This window comes from Podarcis liolepis (genome assembly GCF_965112155.1).
Source record: "Podarcis liolepis genome assembly, chromosome: 4".
In the NCBI taxonomy this organism is placed as follows: domain Eukaryota; kingdom Metazoa; phylum Chordata; class Lepidosauria; order Squamata; family Lacertidae; genus Podarcis; species Podarcis liolepis.
The window spans coordinates 32,539,932-32,563,570 of record NC_139558.1 but is presented as its reverse complement, the minus strand read 5'-3'; the positions used below and the strand labels follow the sequence as shown (position 1 = coordinate 32,563,570).

General features: G+C 42.0%; 1 protein-coding gene and 1 long non-coding RNA gene across 2 annotated transcripts in view; both read right to left on the bottom strand.

Moving 5' to 3' along the window:
- Nucleotides 1-1,811: 1,811 nt before the first annotated feature.
- Nucleotides 1,812-23,639, bottom strand: part of LONRF2 (LON peptidase N-terminal domain and ring finger 2) — a 39,804-nt gene continuing 17,976 nt past the window's right edge. The window contains exons 2-12 of the mRNA XM_083501715.1: nucleotides 20,271-20,389; nucleotides 19,984-20,106; nucleotides 18,925-19,086; nucleotides 18,176-18,398; nucleotides 16,119-16,218; nucleotides 14,567-14,681; nucleotides 12,860-12,981; nucleotides 12,366-12,524; nucleotides 11,503-11,665; nucleotides 7,237-7,386; nucleotides 1,812-5,160 (exon numbers count right to left, since the gene is read on the bottom strand). Of these exons, the coding sequence (XP_083357841.1) occupies nucleotides 5,002-5,160; nucleotides 7,237-7,386; nucleotides 11,503-11,665; nucleotides 12,366-12,524; nucleotides 12,860-12,981; nucleotides 14,567-14,681; nucleotides 16,119-16,218; nucleotides 18,176-18,398; nucleotides 18,925-19,086; nucleotides 19,984-20,106; nucleotides 20,271-20,389 (1,595 nt within the window). The 3' untranslated portion in view covers nucleotides 1,812-5,001. The remainder of the gene's footprint in view (nucleotides 5,161-7,236; nucleotides 7,387-11,502; nucleotides 11,666-12,365; nucleotides 12,525-12,859; nucleotides 12,982-14,566; nucleotides 14,682-16,118; nucleotides 16,219-18,175; nucleotides 18,399-18,924; nucleotides 19,087-19,983; nucleotides 20,107-20,270; nucleotides 20,390-23,639) is intronic.
- Nucleotides 9,010-11,465, bottom strand: LOC310706269. Its single transcript, XR_014525789.1, has 2 exons — nucleotides 10,953-11,465; nucleotides 9,010-10,825 (listed from the first exon to the last, which is right to left on the bottom strand). It is a non-coding gene; the product is annotated as an uncharacterized lncRNA (long non-coding RNA).

Here is a 23,639-nt window from a genome sequence, read left to right as displayed (position 1 = left end):
TTCTAATTAGCTTCTAGCCAAGGTGTGACCATGTTTGCTAGGGTAAAGACATATTTGCCCTTCAACGCCCCCTGGTGTGTACAGAAACAGAAATGAATCTAAGCCATGCTAAAGTGAACATCTAAGGGTTGGGGAGAAGAACTGTAAAATGCACACAACTTCCCCTCCCCAAACCTTCATTGCACTCCAAGCGGTCAGTGTGAACAAACTGTGTGTTTCAGTCTCATCTCATATTATTTCAGTTCTGAACCAACCATGGGTTTCATTCTTACATTGCACATACACACATTTTCAGTAGACACAAACAGGATGAAGATTAGGAGAAGGAGCCTGTTTGATAAATCACCGCTGTAAATGCCAAGAATTCAGCAGCCATGGGAATTCTGACCCAAGAGTCAGAGCATGGACAAGCTTATGCTACAAAAAGGAGCATTTTCTCAAAACTGCATGTATAAAACATCCACCCTCCACCCCTCATTGTTCCTGCAAATGGTTCGCTCCGAGAATACTAGATAAGCACTTGTGTATGTGCCGGTTTTGTATATGCACAAAATTCAGGAAGTTAAGCATTAAATAGGCAAATATTTCCAACCTTCGTTTCTGCCTGCCTGCAGTTGATGTCTTCTGATGTTGCAACAGGTAAGCATCAGCCTGGCTAGGCAAAACAGTTGTAGGTGAAATGTTATCCAGGGATTTTATTGCTAGTTTGTGTGAGCAGAAATCAGTTGAGACATTGGGGGTGGGTGGGTTGCTTTTGATGAAAACTGGTATTTGATGCTTAAAAGGAAGGGGAGAAGATTATAAGAGCAGAGCTGTAATTAACATCCCATAAGAGTCGAAACCGTAAAGCTACAAAACCACTGTACAAGGAACAGTTACAGAACTATTAGGCCTCCTCAGTTAAGTTGTCATGTGGAGAAGTTCTGGACTTCAGTGACGTGACACATAAGCTACATGTGTCAGCGCTTAGAGAAGACTTTAATCTGCAAATGCGGATTAACTCTAAATACTCAAAAAGCTTCAGGAGAATTCAAACAACATGCAGGTTATTGAACATGCGTAACTGCCTTTAATGACTTCTTGTTATGCACAAACCAAATATAGAGTGGTCTGAAACAAAACTTTGGTTAATTAAATATGTCAGCTTCATAACCCATGGTTTGAAGATGGCGTTTTTAAAGAAACTAATAATTTTGTTTCAAACTGTAATCTGGGCCACGCATAACAAAAGGATTCTTTAAAAAGTGAAAACTAAGTGTCTCCCAGCCACAGAGGTGGTGGAGAGAGTGTGTGCATTCAAACCCAGGGCTTTGCTTGGGCTCCCTGCAGCTCATGTGTAGCACTAAACCACCTATTAGCATTTCCTGAAATGCATAACTTGAGCTACTGGTTCTCTCAATAAGGGATATAATCCAACAGTTGACTCCTGATGAAAAATTAGCAAAAGGACAGCTGACACTTTTGAACAGAATTTATTTATTCCAAATATCACATAAATACATTTCCCCATGAATATTCCAAATATACATGAAATGAACATTGCAGCAATTTTTTTTTTATTTTAAAAAAGGGGTTTGGCTTTTGTTTCATATAACAAGAAGTGCCAAACATAGTTGTAACACATACCTGTCTTTCATCTTCTTTTTAACCAAGTACAAAAATGCGATTAATAATTTATATTTGTACATATATACACATACACCCACACTCACACACACGTAGACATACACACATTTCTTCAACTAGCTTCAAAACAGGTAAGGATTTTGTTTCAAGTTTTATCTACATAAAATACGTTTTCTTTTTAAAAAAAACAACAAAAAAACTGGTCACAAGCTCCAGGATCTGGTTTTTGTGGGTGCTTTGTTGATACAATCATTCCAGAGCTGCAAAATTAAGGCGCTACCAAACACCAGGCCTTCAGCTATGTATGACACTGCATGACTTACGCATACAGCTTTCTGAACACCCTCTGCCATTGATTCTCTTTGAAATTAACTACAGCAACAAGCCAAAGGAGCAGAAATCTGCTGATTATCAGCTCACTGGAGTCACAAAGCAATCTCAGTGACTGAAAAGAAGAAAGGAGATTTCGAAAGCAGTAGATAAAAGGCCACAAAAGCAAACAACTGGTATGATCCGTGAATTTTTTTAAAAAAAGATTTAATTTCACTTACAAAATCTATTTTTTTTATACGGAAGCCTTACACAGCAGGCTTATAATGGAAAACAGGTTTTTGCATGTTTGTTTAGAGGGGAGAACGGAATGCCTTCTCCTCCTTATCATAATCAATAAACATGTCTGGAACATTTTTTTGCAAAGCTTTTCAGACCATAGATACCCTAAGCCCCACTTCTCTTAGGCTGCCAGAACAATCGGCCTAAGAGAAACTAAAAAAAACCAAAACATTTTTAAAATGTTGGCTTTCGTCATGTTTTTCAATTAATGCGTCTGCTCACTTGACAGACGTTGATTATTAAAAGAGCAGACAACCCGACCTTTAATTTCAAGGGCTAAGTGTACCATGCTGAATTCTGCCAGAAAAGTCCTCCAACCAAAACAAAACACCAAAGAAGAATATCAGCGGTGCTGTAGAGAACAGAATTTAAACATGGAAAGTGCTGAAAAAGTAAATCAGCAGAACAAAATAAGTTTCCTGTTTATGCTCAACTGCCGTGTAACTTCAGCTATTAACAGAAAACGAGACAAGGAGGGGAAATATATGAAACAACTTTTAAGCAAGCACAAAGGTACTGTGAAAAATCATGAAGTTTGTCGAAGTTCCCTGCCAAAAATTAACGAGGGCACATTTTGAAGGGATTTTTTTTTTACTAAATACCTTGGAAGCTTCTAATGTTCAGGGGGTTTACAGGAAGACAGATGTGTTTCGGAAAGTATGATAGCACCCAGGGAGCAGATCGAAGGGAAAATTCACCAAGACGGTCCATTCTCTAGCTTAATGCTAGCTCTCTTGAAGGAAATACAAGCACAGCTCTGGTAGAAGGTAGCAGAACTTGCAGGAAGGCTATGGTAGAGATTATTAGATCATTGGTTGCAAGTTATGCAGTTTACAATTAAAAGTGTAGTCACAGGTCGTTACTTTACTACAAAAGGCGAATTCAAGGTAGAGGCAACTACAGTACATTCAGGGTGTGTGTTGATCAGTTCCTAGGCAACTGCTACTGGCAACTTCTGACTAGATACTTCTGCCAATCATCTAACACCGCTCGGACTACAATTATGGTACGGATAATGCAGTCAATCACCTTTTAGATGATATTGCTTCCTGAATTCACATGCAAGTGTTCACACCTTCGTCAAAAGAGAACACACTTTGTAATTTAAGGAGGAGGCACTTCTGAAATATTTTGGTATTGCCACTATTTTCACCTTCCTGTCTTATTTGCACGTGAACCTGTGTCTTCAATTCACACGGCATTCCGAGATTTGAACCGGTGTTATTTCTCCCAAGCTGTTAACACAATTGTTTTCTACAATTTGGAGAGTTCAGCAGTTTGCAACAGTGCTTTTGCAGCTTCACGTTCACTGCTAAAATTTCTTTCCAACAGGCTGACAGACCTCTTTTTTTAAAAAAATAATAATTAAAAAAGAAAATTATTAACAATACGTACTGAGACATCAAAATACAGCTATATTTACAGAACCAACAACTAATTGAAGGTTAACACCTGGTTTAAGCTTGCATTGAAATTTGCCTTTACAGATTTCAGTATGTGCCTCCTCTCAAAGTTGTCACTGAGGACCAAGACTCCAAGCACAGACAGTGGTCGGTACATAACGAGTAATAATATTAACGTTTTGGTTAAAAAAAAATGTGCTAACAAACATTGTTCCAGTATAACAGGTTAGGCTGGCATGGCTGTTGAAAATATAGGTGGAAACTGGATCTTACCTGTTCTGAGTTATACTTACAGAATGAGCATGGAAGGGTAATTTGAAATGGCAATTCTATATCTCAGCGGCCTTTTGAGAGATTACCACAGAACTGCTTGAACCAAGTATATATGTACATATGCTAGAAATGCTGGCCATGATCCAGCAATGAAGCTCAGCATGCTCAAGTGGCTCCAATGGCAGCAAAAAAAAGCATCCCGCGCACACAGGGAATTCCATCCGGCACGGGAGGCTGCAGGATCCTCATGCGTACCGATATCTAAGTCACAACCACTGACAACAGGCTATCCATAAGTAACATTTTTCCATATTGTAATGCGGGTCACCTGAGGTTATTCTTTTTTTCTATTTGTAGGGGGGGGCGGTTTAGGGGAACCCGACCATCCTATACATATATCGAAACACTATTTCCCATTACACACAGCATGCAAGTTACAAAGACAGGGAGGGTTGATCAGCCGCAGTGCTGTCACCAGCTACTCTTTTGGTCAAACACTGTCTTGCAAGGCGAACGTCCAGGAAAACACATTTTGCTTCACAGATCAATCATTTTGTCAATATGCTACAGACGAAAAGACTGCCCCCTGTTCATTTAACACTTGTTATCTTGTGCATTCTTCCTCTGGAGGATATTTTGGGGGGTTTCCCTTCAACTGGCAACCTCTAAGAATTGTTTTTTCAAAGTTTCTTTTCAGTTTCTAATCCACTGTTTGTTCCGAGTTCTGCTGTGTAGAATTCAAAATGGCTGTTTGGGGTTTCAGGGGCATCTCAGGGCTTGTGACTCAGTTGTTCCCCCCATGATAAAATGGACAGTTGGTTGCAAGTAGCGATTCCAAGTTGTTGCCTGCAGCGATCGGCTAGGCTGCGATTGTGGCGCAACTTCTAAGAGGCTCAGATTTCTCCAGGACAAGAGGCACAGAATGCTTGGTTAACTACTGGGCAGAGTGTGTGCAAAAATAAAAAATTGTGAGTGCTTAGATGAGCAAATCAGTTTCACTGAAAGGGAAGAGTGCGCGGTCTCTTGAGAATACTTAGGAGTATTCACAACCATTTGTTTTCAGTGTCTGTTCACAAATGAGGATGTGTCATCTAGGTCTTTTGCGTGTCACAAATATTAATACGCGCCGTATAGCGATCAGACGATCTTTAAGTGAAGTCATGGCAAGAATGGCCAATTGGGCCCTGTTCTCCAGTGGCAATACTGCCAACAGCCACCAGTACCAAGCTGGACCACTTGGGTTGCTCTGCAAAGGGAACAACAAAACAAGACATCTTTAACGTGCTTAATATTTATAGAAAAATCTAAACAACAACCCTCTGCACTAAAATGTCTTACTATTTATAGGGTGATCCGAAATACCGCATTCTGCAAAATCCTCAGGCGGCCGAGAGTGAGAACAGACCCTCTATTCCTCTCACCAACCCATCTTTTGGAGAAAACAGTACTATAACAGGGAGTCGGCCCAAAACCAAAAGAGCACTCTCTTTTCTGAAACTATTTCTATTTCTAGCTTGATCTCTGTCTAAGACAAAATTATACCTGGCTAAAAATAATTGGCACAGAATAGGAACAAACAAAGCTATAGTATGACAATAACCTTTGGTCTGTTGTAATACTGGTGTTTATCATGCTAGTTAGAGAGAAAGAGAGAGAGAGACAGAGAGAGAGAGAGAATGTGTATTTGTTTAAAGAGACTGAATATACATCTAAGTCATTCACTACCATGTTTAGTTTGTAAGCCCATGTGAAATCATACAGTTGGCATTATAGGAATGGACATCTTGAGGCTATCCCACAATCTTTGATGAAATAGGAAGAATAACATGGGTGGAGATTTTTCCTTTAATGAGAATTGCTTTTTCCATTCTGGCTTTAAGCAGTTTTGAGCACTAAAAGCTGAACTAGGAACAACACTGATCATTCATGCAGATTTGCTCCTTTCTAAAATTTCCAGAGAGTGTTTTCCACACACACACACACACACACACACACACACACACACACCACTCACTATGTGGTCTCTCAAGTGCAACTGTCAAAGGAAGATCTCTAACTGTTTCGATTGAACAGTCCCGTGTTACTGATAAGGCTGTACTTTCACCCTGTACTAGCACAAAATGATTGGTTTATAATCTCAGAAAAGGCTAATGCACAAAAACAGACCAAGGAAACAAAGCTAAACTGAAGCCCGTACAAAATTTGCCCCAATGTCTGTCTGTTAAAATGAGTTATCAGTCTATGTGAGAAAGTCCAAATGTAATTATGACACATATGAGGATTTAACATCTTAATGGATTCTCCCTGGGGTGGTAATCCAAACGTGCAAGAGTTATTGGTGGCAGAAATTTAACTAGATGTTTTTAAAGGTGGTGGTTGTTTTACTCCCAGAAGCAAGTGAGCATAGACCACAGTTTAGTATAGCAACTAGCTAACAATATATGTATTTTTAGGGCAGAAGGACAGTCTCTCTCCCTCTCTCTCTCTCTTGAAAAATCTAACGGTGGATTACCTGTAACACTTCCACCAAATTGAACAACAGCATGAATTAGAGCCCTTCTCCCTCTAATATATCTTTTTTTTTTTTTTGGCAGAAAAACAGTTTTGGGAGGAGGTATTTGAAGCAGAGAGAAGTAGCAGGTTTTCTCATCCTAACTGCCTCATAAATGTGTGCTGGAACCTTGTAGCGGGAAAAACAGTCAGGGAGCAATTTGGCAATGGCAAGGGGTGGGCGGTGGGGGTTAAGCACTCCCCCTGCTGTCTCTACATTCCAAATTTCTTCTTCTCAAAGTTCTTTTTTAAAGAAAGGGGGTTGGTTCTAATACACATTTGCATATAATGCATACTTAGCCCCTGGTGAAAAACGTACTCTGCACGCTCCTATCTTTGACCCTTTCTCAATTTAGTAAATTGAACTTCTTACAAATTTCAGCTCTGAGAATTCTGCTGTTGTTCTAGGGACAGGGTGTGTATGTGTCGGTGTAAAATGGCATATTTTGTTCTACTCAGACTGCAGTATCATCACTGGATGTCTATTAGGTTTATACTCCTTTGTTGGGGCCTAGGGATGTGGCTTGCATGGACCCTATCCCTATACTGCACATTTCATGGGCCCTGCTGCTCCACACTTTCAAGCAGCAAGCTTTGGTCTGCAGGATTGGTCTCCAGGAATTTCCCCACCCTTTCAGAGGAAGGGTGAAGGGAACTTATGGTCCACCCCCCTGCAAAAGTCGATGGAAAGTATCCCCTACTCCGTGCTCTTAGACGTTCTGACCCACGAACATCTCTTCAAATGGAGACTTGAGGTATGTACAGCACTTACCTGTGGCTCAGGCTCCTTCCCTGGCATGGACCCAAAGTGGTTCAGAATTTGCGCTTTCATGTTGTCTTTAAGAGAAGTAAACCAGGCGACAGCTTGATCATAGACTGAATCATGAAGGCGGACAAGTTCTTCATACTCTGCCCCTTCAACCTACACAATGTGCAAAAAGGGATTCAAAGTCACGTTTCTCTCATTTGCAGTGTAACAAAAACAAGGCAGATAATATGAATTAGGGTTTATCTACACTTACTTTCCGGGGCACGGTCCGTGCTTTAAAGCTCTGTGTCCGAGTGCCCCCCTTTTTTTGCTTCAGAACTTCCCCCGCAAAACCCCACTCTTTAAAGCTGAATTGGAGCAAAAGACAACCCAGGGGAAATCTGAATAGCCATTTGCTCCGATTCAGCTTTAAAGAGTGGGTTTTAACTGGTAAAGATCGAGGTGGGGGGGAAGAGCACTTGGACACAGACTAGGAAAGTGTAGACCTGTGCCTGGAAAAAACGGAGCAAAGAGTAAGTGTGGTTAAGCCCTTAAAGTGCCACCTAAACATTTAAGCCACTTTCAAAATGACTTGGGGCACAGTAACTTGATTTTTGCACTAAAATGGGCACTGGGACAGAGGACAGTGTAGCCTAGAGAAGGTGTACTCCCTGAAAGCTCTACTCAGACCCATTCTGTCCCCTAAGCGTGTGGCAGAAACTGCAGTAAGTTTGTGTAAAAAACCCACCAACACTTGCTTTGCAATCACAAGGGCCACAAACTTTCTCCTTCAAAAGCAAAACAGAGATCCTTTGGGTGGTAAAGGTGTTCATCTCATTTGGGGTTTTTTATACTAACTGTTTTAGAGAACTTTTCGTCTGAATGTTGAATGTGTAAATGTATGTATGTCTAGAGACAATGGATAAAGCGAACCGCATCAGATGTACCGCTGGATAAATGTTTAATGCTAATTGTATTTGTTTAAAGACCAATATAAATTGTTTTTAAAAACAATTTAACACATAGGTTACAAATATATATGTATATTTTAAACGTTAGACAGGAACTCTTTCTATACTTTTTGAGAAGCCAGCTAAAACTTTTAATTCAGCAAACCTATCCAGACACAGATCACTATTATGTATGCATGTTTTTAAAATGTTGGTTTTTATCTGTGTATTATTGATCACCTTATATTAATTGATGTGCGTAGATTTTTCATTAAGGGTATACCGTATTTTTCGCCCTATAGGACGCACCTTTTCCCCTTCAAAAATGAAGGGGAAATGTGTGTGCGTCCTATGGGGCGAATGCAGGCTTTCGCTGAAGCCTGGAGAGCGAGAGGCGTCAGCGCGCACCGACCCCTCTCCCTCTCCAGGCTTCAGGAAGCTATCAGCAAGTTCCCGCGGGCTCGCAAGGCTTGCGGGCGGCAGCCTGCAGCCCGAAGCACGGAGGACGCCCCGTGCTTCATGCAGGTGTCCGCAAGCCTTGCGCACCCGGGGGGAGTTCCCCCCGGGCTCGCAAGGCTTGCGGGCAACAGCCTGTTCTGGGGGCTGGGGACGGGGGAAGCTCGGGCAAGCAAGCTCCAGGAGTGATGGCAAGGTTGCGCAACCTCACCTTCTCTCCAGGACCCCCAGCCCCGAGGCTAAAAACGAAGCCAGGACAGCGAGCGGGATCCATCCCGCTCACTGTCATGGCTTCTTTGCTCTTTTCCCCCCCTTCCCCCCCCCCAAAATAAGTGCGTCCTATGGGCCGGTGCATCCTATAGGGCGAAAAATACGGTATATTTTCCCCCCAAAATGAATGAAACATTAAAAACAACTGTAAAAAAATAAGCCCCACCATACTTCAACAATAACAGTAAAAAATATTCCAAATCAGATGATTGAAATCAATGCAATAAAACAATCATCTGCAACCCCCCCCCAAAAAAACAGATTAACAGCAAACCACGCAGCACAATACAATAAACTAAATATAATTCAGAAACCATCGTAACGGAAGCATGACACCCACACCTTATAGAAGCAGTCATACAGAAGAAGCTTTCTGACTGAAATGAGTGGCTCCTCCACAATTATTCAAGGAAGAACATTACAGTGGTACCTCTAGTTACGGACTCGATCTGTTCCGGGGTGCCGTTCGCACCCCGAAAAGCCCGTAACTGGAGCACCGCTTCTGTGCATGTGCGAAGCACGCACAACGCTTCTGCGTATAGCGTGCAGAATGCTTCTGTGCACACACATGCAGCAAAACCCAGAAGTATACACTTCTTGGTTTGCTGAGTTCAGAAGCCGAAAAGACGCAACATGAACCTAATGCAACACGAGGTATGACTGTATTCCCCAAGGCCTGCTAGCATGGGGAAGCAATTTCTTTGTACTGGAAACTTGTGGCAGCCACCTAAAAAGTCAAAACTTCCATCTCTACCACTGAGCAGAACGGCCTAACTTGCTATCTCCCCTCATAGAGCCTTAAACTCAGTGACTGCTTCCAGCAGCGCAATGGGTCTGACAGCAGTGAGCTCTCCCATAGCCTTCATGCATTTGGGTGCTATTCTTAAGGCAGATCAAACCTCCTTGACTCAATGTGGCTTCTGCATTAAGAGGATTTCACTGTATTTAAAAGGGACAGTCATCCACAAGGACAACCTTCTTAGGGGAAGGATGGAAAGTGAAGAGCAGAGAGTTCAACAAAGTGCATGAAGCACAAGCGTACAATTTTACACACATCTGCTTTCACGTGGAAACTTCTCGAGCCACTGTTTTATGGCAAAGACATTCGCATGGGAATCAAAATGGCGTCCTTGATACAAAAGAAGGTTCTGCCATATTTTGAGGTAGCCGAACTAAAAAGTGGAATTCTACCAGATTCTGGGAGGGACCAACACCTTGTCACCTCAAGCATTTCCAAAGCTTGGTATTCTCATGGTTTAGTGCTGCGTTAGCGTCCTTCTGATACAGTGAATAATGTGTCTATGTGCTTTCAATTATTTACACAATCGTGTTGCAGATTAGTAGCCTCAGGTCTGGTAAGCTTCCAATCCTCCTTTTGAAGGATGGAAAGATGGCAATCAACAGCGAATGATTATATATATGCACGCTGTTTGAGAAGCCACTTGCTAAACCGTCATCTGTATTCTCCCCAATGTCCATGACTGATGTGGAGGATGTGAGTTAAGTCTCTTTGCAGAGTGGATATTAGGCAAATATACTTGTAAAAGCCCCTTACGAGACAAGTTGTAATTTGAGTATATTTGAACAAATGATTTTTTTCTGCTGCCAACTCTTGCTCTGCATGTAATAAGAGATCTATTTCCCCTATTCTGTCCAAAACTCAACACAGTAGCTCAAGTTATTTTAACCTTCAAGATCGGAATGATATCCTATTCTCTATGCCTTCATCTGTTCCTTCCATCTGAGAACAACTTTACGCTGCACTGCTGGAGAAACCAGTTGCAGAAATTAACAGGATTAAGCGCCAGTGACCAAAGCATGCTTGAGGAACGCGTGATCCGATATAGAGCTTTCTAATGCCTTATCATCAATCTAAAGCAGTGCACCACTATTTAAGAGGCATGATACAAATTACAGACAGATTATATATGCCAGTTCTAACATTTGTCCACCAGTGGCGTAGCGTGGGGGGTGTAGGGGGTGCCGGCTGCACCGGGCGCAACATCTGGGGGTTAGGGGGCACAAATTACTTGCCTTGCCCCGGGTGCTGACAACCCACGCTACGCCACTGTTGTCCACTAAATACTCCTAGCAGCACCTATAACCACCAATTTTAGTGAAATTCCAATTTCTCATGTTGCTTGTTTCCCCAAACTGCTGCTGCTATAAACTCATGTTTTCTCACTCAATATATTTTTCAGGCTGTGCAAGGCATGTACAACTAGGAATGCTACAAATAAAGTTATAAACATCTCCAGGAAAATGCTTCCAGTCATTGTGAAGCTTGGTATGATGCTGTCTCTTCAAAACTTGTTGAGCATAGTGTTTTGATTCAAAGTAATCAAATATTAAATTTCCTAATGTTAGTGGACCAATATGCAGAGCAGGCGAGAGTAAGGAAACAGCTTAAGCTACTGGGGAAAGAAGGTTCTATGGTTGGTAGAGGAGGAGAAAATGGCAAGGGATGAAGAGAGGTTAGTATTAGGTTTGGATAGGGTTGTCTAATGGGGGGGGACCCAAAACCAATATAATTTATTTTGCAGTTAATTACATAAAAGGATGCATACTTGGAAGGAAAATGTAGAAAAAAGCCTCACAAAACTATACAAGTTACCTTTTTATCTTCCATGTATTCAATGTTTGCAGTATTATACCCGTCTCTCTGACCATGGCTCAAGACCCTGAAACGCCGGACACCAACTGTGTCAACAACTGAACGTCCGTCAGGGAAAAACTTCACATCCCTGATCTCTAACATGCAGCCGTAATCAGCAAACCTGAAGGGACAAAGAGAGCCATATTAGTCCTGTGTATTAAGTATACCTAAAAATTCTAAGCGTACTTAAGGAATGTGTCTCATTGATTCAATATGGAATCATCAATTCCATGCATAAGCATGTCTAGAATCAAGCTGTAAAAGGTTCTTGCATAAATTGTGCATATACGTGATCAGAGAGATGCAACGCATGTGGAACTAGGTTGCCTATTCTGTGACTGATGAAAGGCTGCAACATTGGTGTTAGAAGAATGCACGGACTACGTTCAGATGGCTGGATTCTGTTAGTACTTTGCAACTCCCCGTGAGATTATTGACGGGGAACAGTTAGGAGTTCTTTAACTCTTTAGATCAAGGTGTGTATGTGCTGCAGGATTTGCCGCCTGCTTGAATTGTCGTTTTGTCATCTGAGTCAGCATGTAATACACACAAGTCACTTTCAACACATGTAATAAAACAATCTTTCTTTATTCCTTTTGGGTGAGAACTTATTGTCGGCACCAAGTTAAGGATAAACACATATTCATAACGAACACACATTGTAACTCTAGCCGTGGATCCTTAATAGTTATTTAAAGTGTGTATATGAATACACCTGAGTGCTGGACACACAGGTGGGTTCAGACACACACACTCCGTAACACCAGCACCTCTTTCGGGAATTTAGCATTTTCAAGTCTGCTTCCAAATCCTTTGCTTACCCTTTCAGTTCATCAGCTAAGCACATGCCAAACTGCTTGGTGCCAGTATCCATACATCTTCTTATCATTAGCCGATAGCGGGGTTCAAAGATGTGAAGAGGGCAAGGAATGGTAGGGAATGCCATGGTGCACACAAAGATGGGGACATCTTTATTCAGGCTGTAAGAGAACAAAAAGTCATATTAAATCAGCACATGGAGCCGAAAGCTGTTTTCTGAAACCTGCCATGAAATAAGCTTGGCGGTGTTGACATTATTATTCCCTATTTCCTAGGCCTTCCTTCTATCAGTGACACACCCACATGCAACATTAATCCACAGTTTTAAAATCAACTGCAGCAGGCCTGCACGCCATGTTTGTTCTTGGCCTACTACTTGTAGTGCGTTTGAAGGAAATAAATCATGAGCCCAGCACAATCGTGAGCAAGGCACACATCATAACAGGCTTGTTTCCTTCGCCCCTGCCCTCCTCTCTTTTGTAGGAAGGCTGCTTACTTTGACAATTCCTTCATTTCTTCTTCGTAAACTTTCTTCCTTTCAGACAACTCTTCTGGCAAGTAGCGAACTATTAATTCTTCAGTAAGGATGGTCTTCTTGTAAGTTCGGCCGGCCAAAAACTAAAAATGAAAGCATTCAAGAACTCAGTAACAAAGCTGGCTTAGGGGCAGAATCTAGTGATGAAGTTAGTGTGGTTAGCCAAACCTTTTCATACTTTAAAAGCACTGGGGGGGGGCTGCAGATGTTGTTGGATGTCAACTCCTACAATCCCTCATCATTAGATATGTTGACAGGAGTCTGACTTCCAACATCATCTGTAGGCCCCAGGCTCTGCCATCCTTGCCTTAAAGTCTGAAGAGGAGAAAAGGTGTGTGCAAAATACACAAAGATGGCACAATCCTGTATAGTGCAGTGAAGGGTTAACCCTGGTTTTCAACAGCCAGGACAGATACCTGGGATAGCAAAATAGTGGGGGGGGGGGCACTCATCACTGTATCTGCAGAAGATGTTGTAAAAAGAAAGAAAGAACAGGACCCATTCTATTATTGTGGTAAAGCCATACTGCAAAGAAATTTCCAATTACTTTCCTCTTTTTTGTAGTCAAAAACGACCTTGGAGGAAATAATTCATGTTTAACTACTGCTGTGCAGTATATTCATTATCTTGCTAGCGAAGCTTCTTTGAGATGCCCAGCTATAAAATGAGGTTCACATTAACAGGTAGGGAGCCTGCCAAAAGAGGGTTGTTGTTGTTTTGCTCCTCTACTAATCCCTCCCCCGTGTTTCCTGGCTCTGTGGGCAACAGCTGGAGCCAGGAAGAGTCCAGCTCAGACGTAGCAGGGCTGTGGCAGGTCCCTGCAGGCTCAGTGTTCATGAGGCCAGTTCCAGAAATATTTGACACCTTGTCTTGAGTTGGGTGTGTCGATCCAAGTCTCCAATAGCCCAATCCCTTCAGCAGTGTCTGGGCTAAAGAGTGTGTACATGAGCTCCCTCCCTTCCTTTTGCCCTCATACCAAATGAAAAACCTTGTTGTTCCCCCAAGAGGAAAGCCTCCTGGACCCTGCAATAACTTTGGGGAGGAAAGCATGCAGCTCCATCTCCTTTGGCCTCCAAATCCGCTCTGGGAGCTTAGGCTGCAGGGTAGCACATAAGAAACACCTTGCTTCCTTTCAGCCTAACTTCTATTCACAACTGTTTAGAACCACACAACTTTTATAGAGTTGGAAGGGACCTCAAGGATCATCTAGTCCAACCTGTTGCACAATGCAGGAATGTCTTGCAAAACATGGAGCTCAAACCCACCACCCGGAGATTTAAGAGTCCCACACTCTTTGCATTACTTTGCATTTTATAATGATGCTTTAAAAACGTTGCGAGCAACCTTGATTCCCAAACTTGGGAGAAAAAGAAGGATATAAATATATTAAATAAATATAAATAAAACTGAGCTGAGCTGTGCAACTCTTGAGCATGCCTAGCCTTGTGTCCTGCTGCAATTTTGAGTGGAGGGTATTTCACCCACACCCAAAAGTTTCCCTGCATACCCTGAGGGCCTTTATCACTGGAACACACCTACTTCTGCATCACCAATTCCTTATTTTGCAAGCCACTCCCCCCCACCCCACTCCACGCCTGGTTTGCTAACAGTATTACCCAACCAAGAGGCTTCCATTCAAGCAGCCCATGAGAGAAAGTGAATACTTACTTCAGACAGCTTTTCCTTACAAAGCGGACAGTATGGATTATGGTCCAGGCAACGTTCAAGGCATTTGAGGCAGAAAGTATGTCCACAGGGAGTAGCAACAGGTTCGTAGAATAACCTGAACGATCGTGAGCATTGAAAAAACAACTGGTTACTCCACACTTCTGTTCAAAGCACAACTCCATATTTTTCACATGCATTAATAAAGGCATATGTGATTTCATGAGGTACAAATAACAGCTCCCCCATGTTAAGATACTCAGATATATAAGGTAGACGCCAAATTGCTCCTTAAACCAGGGTTGCAGGTGCCAAAACAGAAATTCTAGTTGCTATTTTGGGCCAGAGGGCTCAAAAGTCGTATTTTTCAATACGACTTTTGGGTTCCTGAAATTCATTCTGACTTTGCAGATAAAATATAATGGATAGAATTCTACAGGATGTGGTATTAGTGTGTGAAAACAGTCAAGATCCAAGGACCCCCAGGCATGCACCTCCAGATGGTGGAGACGTCAGGCGCCATCCTGGCACCTGGGAATCTTCACTTGGTCGCAAGTGGCCAATGGGCAGGTGCAAAGCGCACCTGGCGCCTGATGAATTTTGAATGCTGCTGCTCCCAAAATGTCAGTGGCAGTAACTCACTCTCTGCTACATTCAACTGTACAACTTTTGTCGAGGCAAGTAATTTCGTAAGCTATATGACTGAGAGCTCGGTTTTTAAAAAAGAGTTTGAGCATAGCTATAGAGCACATATTCCACAGGAAATCAATGTGATGCCCTCCTGAAGTTTTTGTACTGCAACACCTAACTTCCATGACCACTGGCATGGCTGGCTAGGGCTGATGGGGAGCTGAAAGTCAAAAAACATCTGGAGGACCAGTGCTATTTTTCTAGAAAAAGAGGTGCCAGAACTCACTAGGAACACCTCCCTTGTTCACTTATAATGGCAACGGTGCCCACGAAAGAGGTGCCTGCAAGGCCCTTTCAGCCAAGCTACACCCACCTGCCTGTCGCCCGATTTCATAGGACGTTCCTTTGGCACCGCACCTTGTTGTGCTGCTTTCGGCAGGGACTGAATACACTCAGGAGTTCCGGATCAATTCCAAGCATACCTGATCCCTGCCAAAATTAGCACAGCAGGGCAAGGTGCCAAATACGAGCAGCACCCAAAGGTAAATCCCCTGTCGCAACAGGAGAACCTGCAGCACACTCCAGACGGATCCTTTATCTTTGGCACTGCTTGAATTTGGCACCTTACACCGTCATGCTGCTTTCAGTGGGTATAGGATGCACTCAGGAGCTCTGGGTTTTTATGGCATCGGGTGACTGGCAGGTCGGGCATCCTGTCAATGCGGCCTGTGGAGGGTTGACCACTTTCAGACCCAGCCCTCCAGCTGATGAGTGGTTCCTCACCTCCATGGGTAGATAGATAGATAGATTGATTATGAATTAAATAGCTTAGTGTGCATAAGACAGGATCTTTCCCTCTTTCCTCCGCCTTTAAAATGCCACACAATATTTTCCAAACAACATTTAGTCCATTTATTGCTAATACCTCATGCAAAGGGAACACTCAAAATCAGATGCATCCACAAGGCTTGCGGGTATCGCTGTTAAGGGAAGAGAGTTGGGATTTTCGCAAGAAGCATCTCCATCTTAAAAAGAGAGAGAGAGAACACACACACATTGAAAATCAGCAAGGTTTACTGAAGGGCCCTATTATTAATTTTAATTGTTCAAGGTTATCCTACATTAAGAGCTTTTTCACTAACTAAACCAACATTTCACAAAGGATTTGCTGGAGTACTGAATTAAGAGTATTACAGAGAAGAGCAGGCTAAAGTAGACAGCGTAAGGCACCCATTTTCCTATCAGAAAAATCATGCGTTTACATCATTTGGAATTGCTATCTCCAGCTCCGGAGGAACAGATAATGAATTAATTTTTCACATCTGAAATTACTGAAAAACATCAAAAGCAAATGAAAGCTGCTGCAAACAAAACCAATGAAGTTGGGTAACTTGTTGAATCAGATGAAGTAAATTCCAGTCCATGAAAGCTTATGTTACAACTAATGTGTTCATCTTTAATATGCCACACGTTCGTCACTTTTGCTGCAAAAGAACAATACTGTAAACTGGGAGTTGCATCAAAACTGCTCTCCAGAGAAGGAACACAGGTCTGGCTGTAAAATTTCACATGTTGCCCACTTTATTGTTTATTGTATATGACCTTGGTGGTTAGGAATGAAACTCTCCCTGCAAAGAGTTGTATCTGGCATTTTCTTTAAAGAAATTTCAGCAAATGCTGATGACACAATCTTTACCCTGGCTTCCGAGATGCATAATTTTACAACCGACCTTATTTATGTGATTGGGCTTTGTCTTAAAATTGTTTTCAACATTGTGCTGTAATTGTTATAAGCTGCCCTTGGGGCCCTTAGGGTGAAAAAACAATGAATTAAAATACTATTTCAACTAATAAAGTTTTTTTTTAAAAAAAAAAGAAGAATCCTACAAATTTATCACCAAGTATCAAATTAAATTCAAAAGCTGTGACACAGGCATAGGCAAACTCAGCCCTCCAGATGTTTTGGGACTACAACTCCCATCATCCCTAGCTAACAGGACCAGTGGTCAGGGATGATGGGAAATGTAGTCCCAAAAACAGCTGGAGGGCCGAGTTTGCCTATTCCTGCTGTGACACATCATGTCATCCCACATACGCTGCCAACCTGGTGCCTGTGGATAATGCCCCAATTCCCCCAATTCTTTAAAAAAACAAACACCTTCTACTATTTTAAGACCCTGATATATAAGATGAGGTGTAGCAACACCACTGTTCTCATTTTTCTGTGAAAAATTAGCCAGCTCTCCCCTATTCAGTGTTTCGCTTTGAGCCACACTCTAAGTTGAGAAAAATTCCTGTAGATACCCGAGTATGAGAGAGGGGGAGATGAACACGTGTTGTGTGTGAAAGAGATGTATATGTGTGTGTGCGTGTGTGTGAAACAGAGAGGCATGTATCCATGACCTGTATGTGGGCAGCAATTGTGTACATGTGCATGAGAGAGGGGTGTGTGTTGTGGCCACCTGCCGCGTTTCTTATAGTTCTGGAGAATGTTCCCTTTTATTTGACAGCAACAGTATCCTTGCATGTGCGCACAAGAGAAAAATCAATATCGTGAGATTTTCAGAAACAGGCTCAGTAGGACATGGATGACTTCCAGAAATTGTCTGGGGCAGAAAGTGGCAGAGAAGCAAATTATTGTACTCTCTTTAATTATGCAACACCCCCACAGCAGCTATGTGCCATTGTGCCACATCTTCATGGCACAGGTGTGAATGATGCCCACAGCATTTCCTCAAAATTCAAAACTTGCCCGCTGATCCCAAAACATGGTTAGTGACCCTTTTTCTACAGCAAGAGCATTCTCTTATTACATTAAACAGTGTATATATTACAAACTTTTAACTTTCTAACTTACACTACTCATGGCAGAAATTGTCCAGGTGCTCTTAATGAAAAATAACCTACCAACCACAGAAGCAGAGTAGCGTGAATTTCCTTACAAAGCAAGGAAAAGGAGAGATCCTCATTCAAAAAACACACCTTTTCTAGGAATTTTGATAGGGACGCCCAAGCTCTGTAAATCCCCATCACTAGAAAACTTTCTTTTTAAGCTTGCGCCAGGCAGACTGGAGAGGACCGTTCCCAAAGTTTTTTTGTTGTCTTCAAAAGAGAAGTCCAGTATATGATGAGAAACAGAAGACTCTGTACTTCGATATGCATCAGTCTCTTGGGACAGGTTTTTAGTTAGCTTCAAGGTGGCCTCCTGAAACAGATACAACAATAGCATCTTCAATTCAGGAACAGTTTCACAGACCGCTGTTGCATGACCTTTATAACTGCTGCTTATAAATCATCTCCTACCCCAGTTACACAAAAATGGACTAAGTGGATAATTATCCAAGTCAGTGGAACAGTGGCTCATGCAGGGCTCTATTTGCATAATTACTGGAACAAACGAGCTCTGGCTTGTATCTCAAGACTGCAAGTCTCCCCAGTATGCTTTAAATGGGACTCCTCAAATTTGCAAAACTTTACAGTTTCAGCTTTTCGTGGGCAATTTCTTTCACTTTGTTTTCTTCCCATTAGCAAAACACTTCCTTTGTGAGCTGCCATGTTACTGACTTTACTGATCTAGGACCAAAGCTGAGAAACTTCTGTACACTGTGCTCCAAAGTGCTGGTGTAATCACTTTGCCGGTCTATTCTAAACCTCAGTAAATAGTCAGATAGGGAGGTGATATTCTGATCCCCAACTTTTTATTTTTGAAGCATACGTGTTGTAAGCCTTACCTTTGAGGTCTCTGCAGTTGACCCATCTTCTCCAGAAGACTGTGTGTTTATGCTACTTAGAAACACAGGTTTCAACCTCGTATACGAGGTCCGATTACAAAAAGGTGTTGTTAGATTATCGTGCACGTTTTCAAATGCTGGGAAAAACATCTCACACATTATCTAAACAAAGAAAAAAGGAGAGAGAAAAAGAAACAAGTTTTGAAATGCTCTTGCAGTTACTCAGGCTAGAGAGGTCTTGGGGCTGAAACAATCTCACCCTATTCTCAGGACTTTAAGAGACTCACAGAATTTGTAGAGCTGGAAGGAACGCCAATCCTCTGCAATGCAGGAATCTCAGTTAAAGTATCCCTGAGAGATGGCCATCCAAACTCTGCTTTAAAAACCTCCAAGGAAGGAGAGTGCACAACCTTTCGAGGGAGACGTTTCCACAGTCGAGGAGCTCTTACTGTCAGAAAGTTTTTCCTGATGTTTAGCTGGAATCTCCTGGGTAAGAAACCCAGCTTGCAAATAACTTCTGGTTAGCAGTGCTGGTGCTGTGCCCAATGCCAGTGCTAATCAGGCTGCACATAGTTTTATCTGGTAAAGTGAATGATTAGAGGTCTTTGGCAGAACAGTATACTACACTAGAAATGAAGGAACTATAGGATATGGGGGGGGGGGCTATAGAGATCAGCTGCAAAGCTGCAGCTGTAGTGGCGTATGTGAGACCTTCACTGGTTGGTAAGCTAGTTGGAGGATATCCACAGGTTAGATACGGTTTCAAAGGCTATTAGCTGCAAACCACGGTCTTCGTGATTATTTTAACCAGCAGGCAAATCCACAAGCAACAGTGGCTATTGTTTCATTGGAATGATCAAGCCACTCAAGCTATAAATCCCTCTGCTAATTATCATGAGCTGATTAACATGGCAGTGAGAACCACACCCATGACTAACACACAATCTCACTGTTAACAGCAGAACTGTGCATCAGAAGCCTTTAGCAAAACACAAAACGCACACTTGCATATATTATTCCCTGCGCTGACCACATGCAAAGTTGGTACAGTTATCCTACCTTCTGAGCTTCCATTTTCATTGAGCTCCATTCAGGATTTAAGGCAACACAATAAAGAAATTCCTTCAATGCTTCTTCAATCCTTCCTAATCCAGAAAGAGCTTGTGCTTTCACATAATGACCCTGTGTGAACATAACACACAGAAAAACCTCAATGTATCTCAGTTTCAAAAAAATTGTGGGAAACAGAACGGTTTCTTACATGCATTTCGTTATTTCATATTTGCTACCCATAGGCAAACAAAAACTTTTGCCACCTCCCCCATAGCAGCTTATGAACCTTGTACCTTAGGCCAATGGGGTTTATTTCGGCAGAGCGCCTCTGCATCATAAAGAGCTTGTTGATAATTCTTCATAGCTGTACAAAGTTCTGCCCGCTGTGCTATTAACGAACACTTACAGGAAGCTGAAAAATAAGCAGCAGACGAGAAAATGTAAGGGAAACTTTTGTCTAGCATTATTAAATCTTGCTAGTTTTACACAGGCACAATCAAAACATAATCAGTTCTTCTCTCTCTCTTGTTTATAATAGCATTCATGCCTTTTTAAGAATATGATGGTTGAGACACACATCTCTGCTAAAAGGCTGCATATATAAAGCATTGTATTTTTAGAGCTACCTAGCTAATCGCCAGGCAGCTTTCAAAAGGGGTATATGTGGCAAGTTCGAGATCAGTGTGACACCAGGTTCTGTAAGGATTATAAAACATGAGAACACTTTGGCATGCCATTTCACTATGACCCTTGGGCTTAAGTTTCTAGTAGCTGGCAAGCTTACTAATTGGTAATATTAGCTCATGGTTCACAATTCCTGAAGACCAAACTCTTCCTCTGCAAAAACAAGAAGGCTTAGAAGCAACAGTATTTTTTTTTTAAATCATTAAAATGATTATTGACCCTTCATCCAGATTGAGGCCATCAGTCTACTATTGTTTTTCATACATTATTATTTCTGAATTATATAATTTAAATTCCCAATGCATATATATTTAGGAGGAGGATTCTTTTGATAAAGGTTTTCTTTATATATATTAAAAAATCAGCATCAAAATCAACTGGAAAGTTAGGAATAGCAACTGCTTGGTTTGATGTTATATAGCCTTTCTTGCAAACAAATTAGGATGCTCAATAAGCAGCCAATATCATATAACCTCCCCACAAACCTTGTACCAAAGCTTGTCTAGAAGTGACCTCAATATAAGCAGAGACCCCTCTGCTTCCCTTCAAAGATAGAGAAAAAACACTCAAGGCTTTATTGGCTTCCTTAATTAAGCAACAGAAGGTCACCGGTGAAAACCAGAGCTAAGTCTCTAAACCTACTTCAGCAAGACTCCACTCATGTGGTTAACATCTCTCTTAGAACTTTCAAGCCTACAGCTCCTCTTCGCCTCCCACGGGCTCAGTTCTCTTAGTCTGTCCTTAGAAACTGTACTCAATTTTTGTGAACAAAGATGTTTTGAAAGGGAACTAATTAAGTAGACATGTGACTAAACCGTTACAGTTCCTAATGAAAAGCTAGACAACAGGTACGAACAGATGAAGATGGAAGAGTGAATGATACCATTGATGGTCAAGTTACTGAATCACCTGCTAGTCCTTTATGCTTCTAGCAGGTACTCATGCCTTATAACAAACAAGTCAGGTAGACACTCTGTAAAATACTCCGATGGTTCGATCCTATGCATTTGTACTCAAATCTAAGTCCCACCGAGTTCAACAAGTCTTACTGCCAGGTAAATATGTACAGCAAGGGCAGCTAACCAGTGACCCTACAGATGCTGTTGGACTACAAATCTCATTACAGTGGTGCCCCGCAAGACGAATGCCTCGCAAGACGAAAAACCCGCTAGACGAAAGGGTTTTCCGTTTTTCGATGCGCTTCGCAAGACGAATTTCCCTATGGGCTTGCTTCGCAAGATGAAAACGTCTTGCGAGTCTTGCGATTTTTTTTGGCTCCCCCCCTTTTTCTAATCCGCTAAGCCGCTAATAGCCTTTTAGCCGCTAATCCGCTAAGCCTTTAATAGCCGCTAAACCGCTAATAGCGCTAATCCGCTAATAGGGTTGCTTCGCAAGACGAAAAACCGCTAGACGAAGAGACTCGCGGAACGGATTATTTTCGTCTTGCGAGGCACCACTGTATCCCACTGGCCATGGTGGCTAGGGCCATCTGGAGGATCACATCTGGATTAACTACCCTGGTCGGTGTAAGATTTCAGGCTGAACTTTCCACATTCTGTATTGGCATTGTCCCCAATGCTCTGAACCACAGTTTTGCCGGCGTTTCTACATATGTTCTACATATGCTAGTGGATCTCTTAAGGTTTATGCTTTAAAAAAGGGGGAGCTCTTTTTTCCTCTGTGAAATCTATAGCAATGAAGGGTGAATCAGAAAAGAAATATTTGGCTAACTAGTTGGGGGAGTCTTAGCCATTCTGGTTCAACAAGGATCGCTCTTAAGGAAGGTGTGGCATGTTTTCAACAAGTACTTTAACATCACCTACGGAACACACACACAGTCTACCAAAGCTTACAAGGAACATGTGTTTTACCATGACTAACTACGTGATAGACATGGGCACTTAAGATATTTTTAAGCACAATTCAAAACATGTTTGTGCAAGCACAACGGAAGCGTTTTAAAACAGACTGAGACCGTGTATAATATGCAGTTACATCAGTCTTTCCCTAAATGTATTTTCTTCCCCCCCACCCCCAAGCTTTAAAGAAGCCTTAGGTTTAGTAAGGGAACAAATGGGGGAGAATCTGCTTAACCCTTTCTCACCTAGGCATTTTTTCTCACTACAGGGGGGAAAAACACATGCTCATATATTTCTTCCTGTCTGGAACTACAGAGAGGAGATTTTGACCAGAAAGAACAGCTGGCAGGGGAAAGGTTAAGCAGAGCCTCTCAAAGCTCCTTTTGGACAAAAGATCCACACAACTTCGTGCCATGCGTTATTTTGGCCTCAATTAAATTATATATACAGTTTGTTATCTGATCTCCACATTATGCCACCATAATGGAATACAAGCTGTATGAGGCATATGAAATATACTCGGTCCGAGCATTCATCCTGATTTGTTTGCAGGGAGGCTGAATGAGGTCGCGTCATTTCAACCGTTATCCCACATTTTCCAATGTATCTTCCTATCACTTTCCTTACTTAAAGAAAGGTTTTGGCTTTTGGAAGCGTGTTGGTCGTACAAGACTGCCGAATCCATTGAATTTGCAGGTGTGCAGCTGAATCCCACCCACAAAACTGCAATGGTTGGGAGGTGGCCCACGTTGTTTGATACTAGATTGGATCCGGGCATAAATGGTACTATGAAATTACACAATGCTGCAGAATGAGTTCAGTAAGTGGCAGCACTCTTATTTCTTATGTGTAGATTTTGAAGAACTTTTTTGGGGTGGAGGGGGTGGGGAGGGTTATATTGGAACAACATCCTTTTTCGTGATTTCACCATAATCATGAGTGCAGACCAGCAACTGCTGTCAAAGTCACAGGGGGAAACCTATTTGAGGCCAAGAGGTAGGTTTTCATTAACCAGACACATAAAGTAAACACTAATATGCCAGAGCTTCCGTGGGCTTGAACACTCATGCCATTACGATTCATGAAACTATTCAAGTACAGTGGTACCTCGGGTTAAGT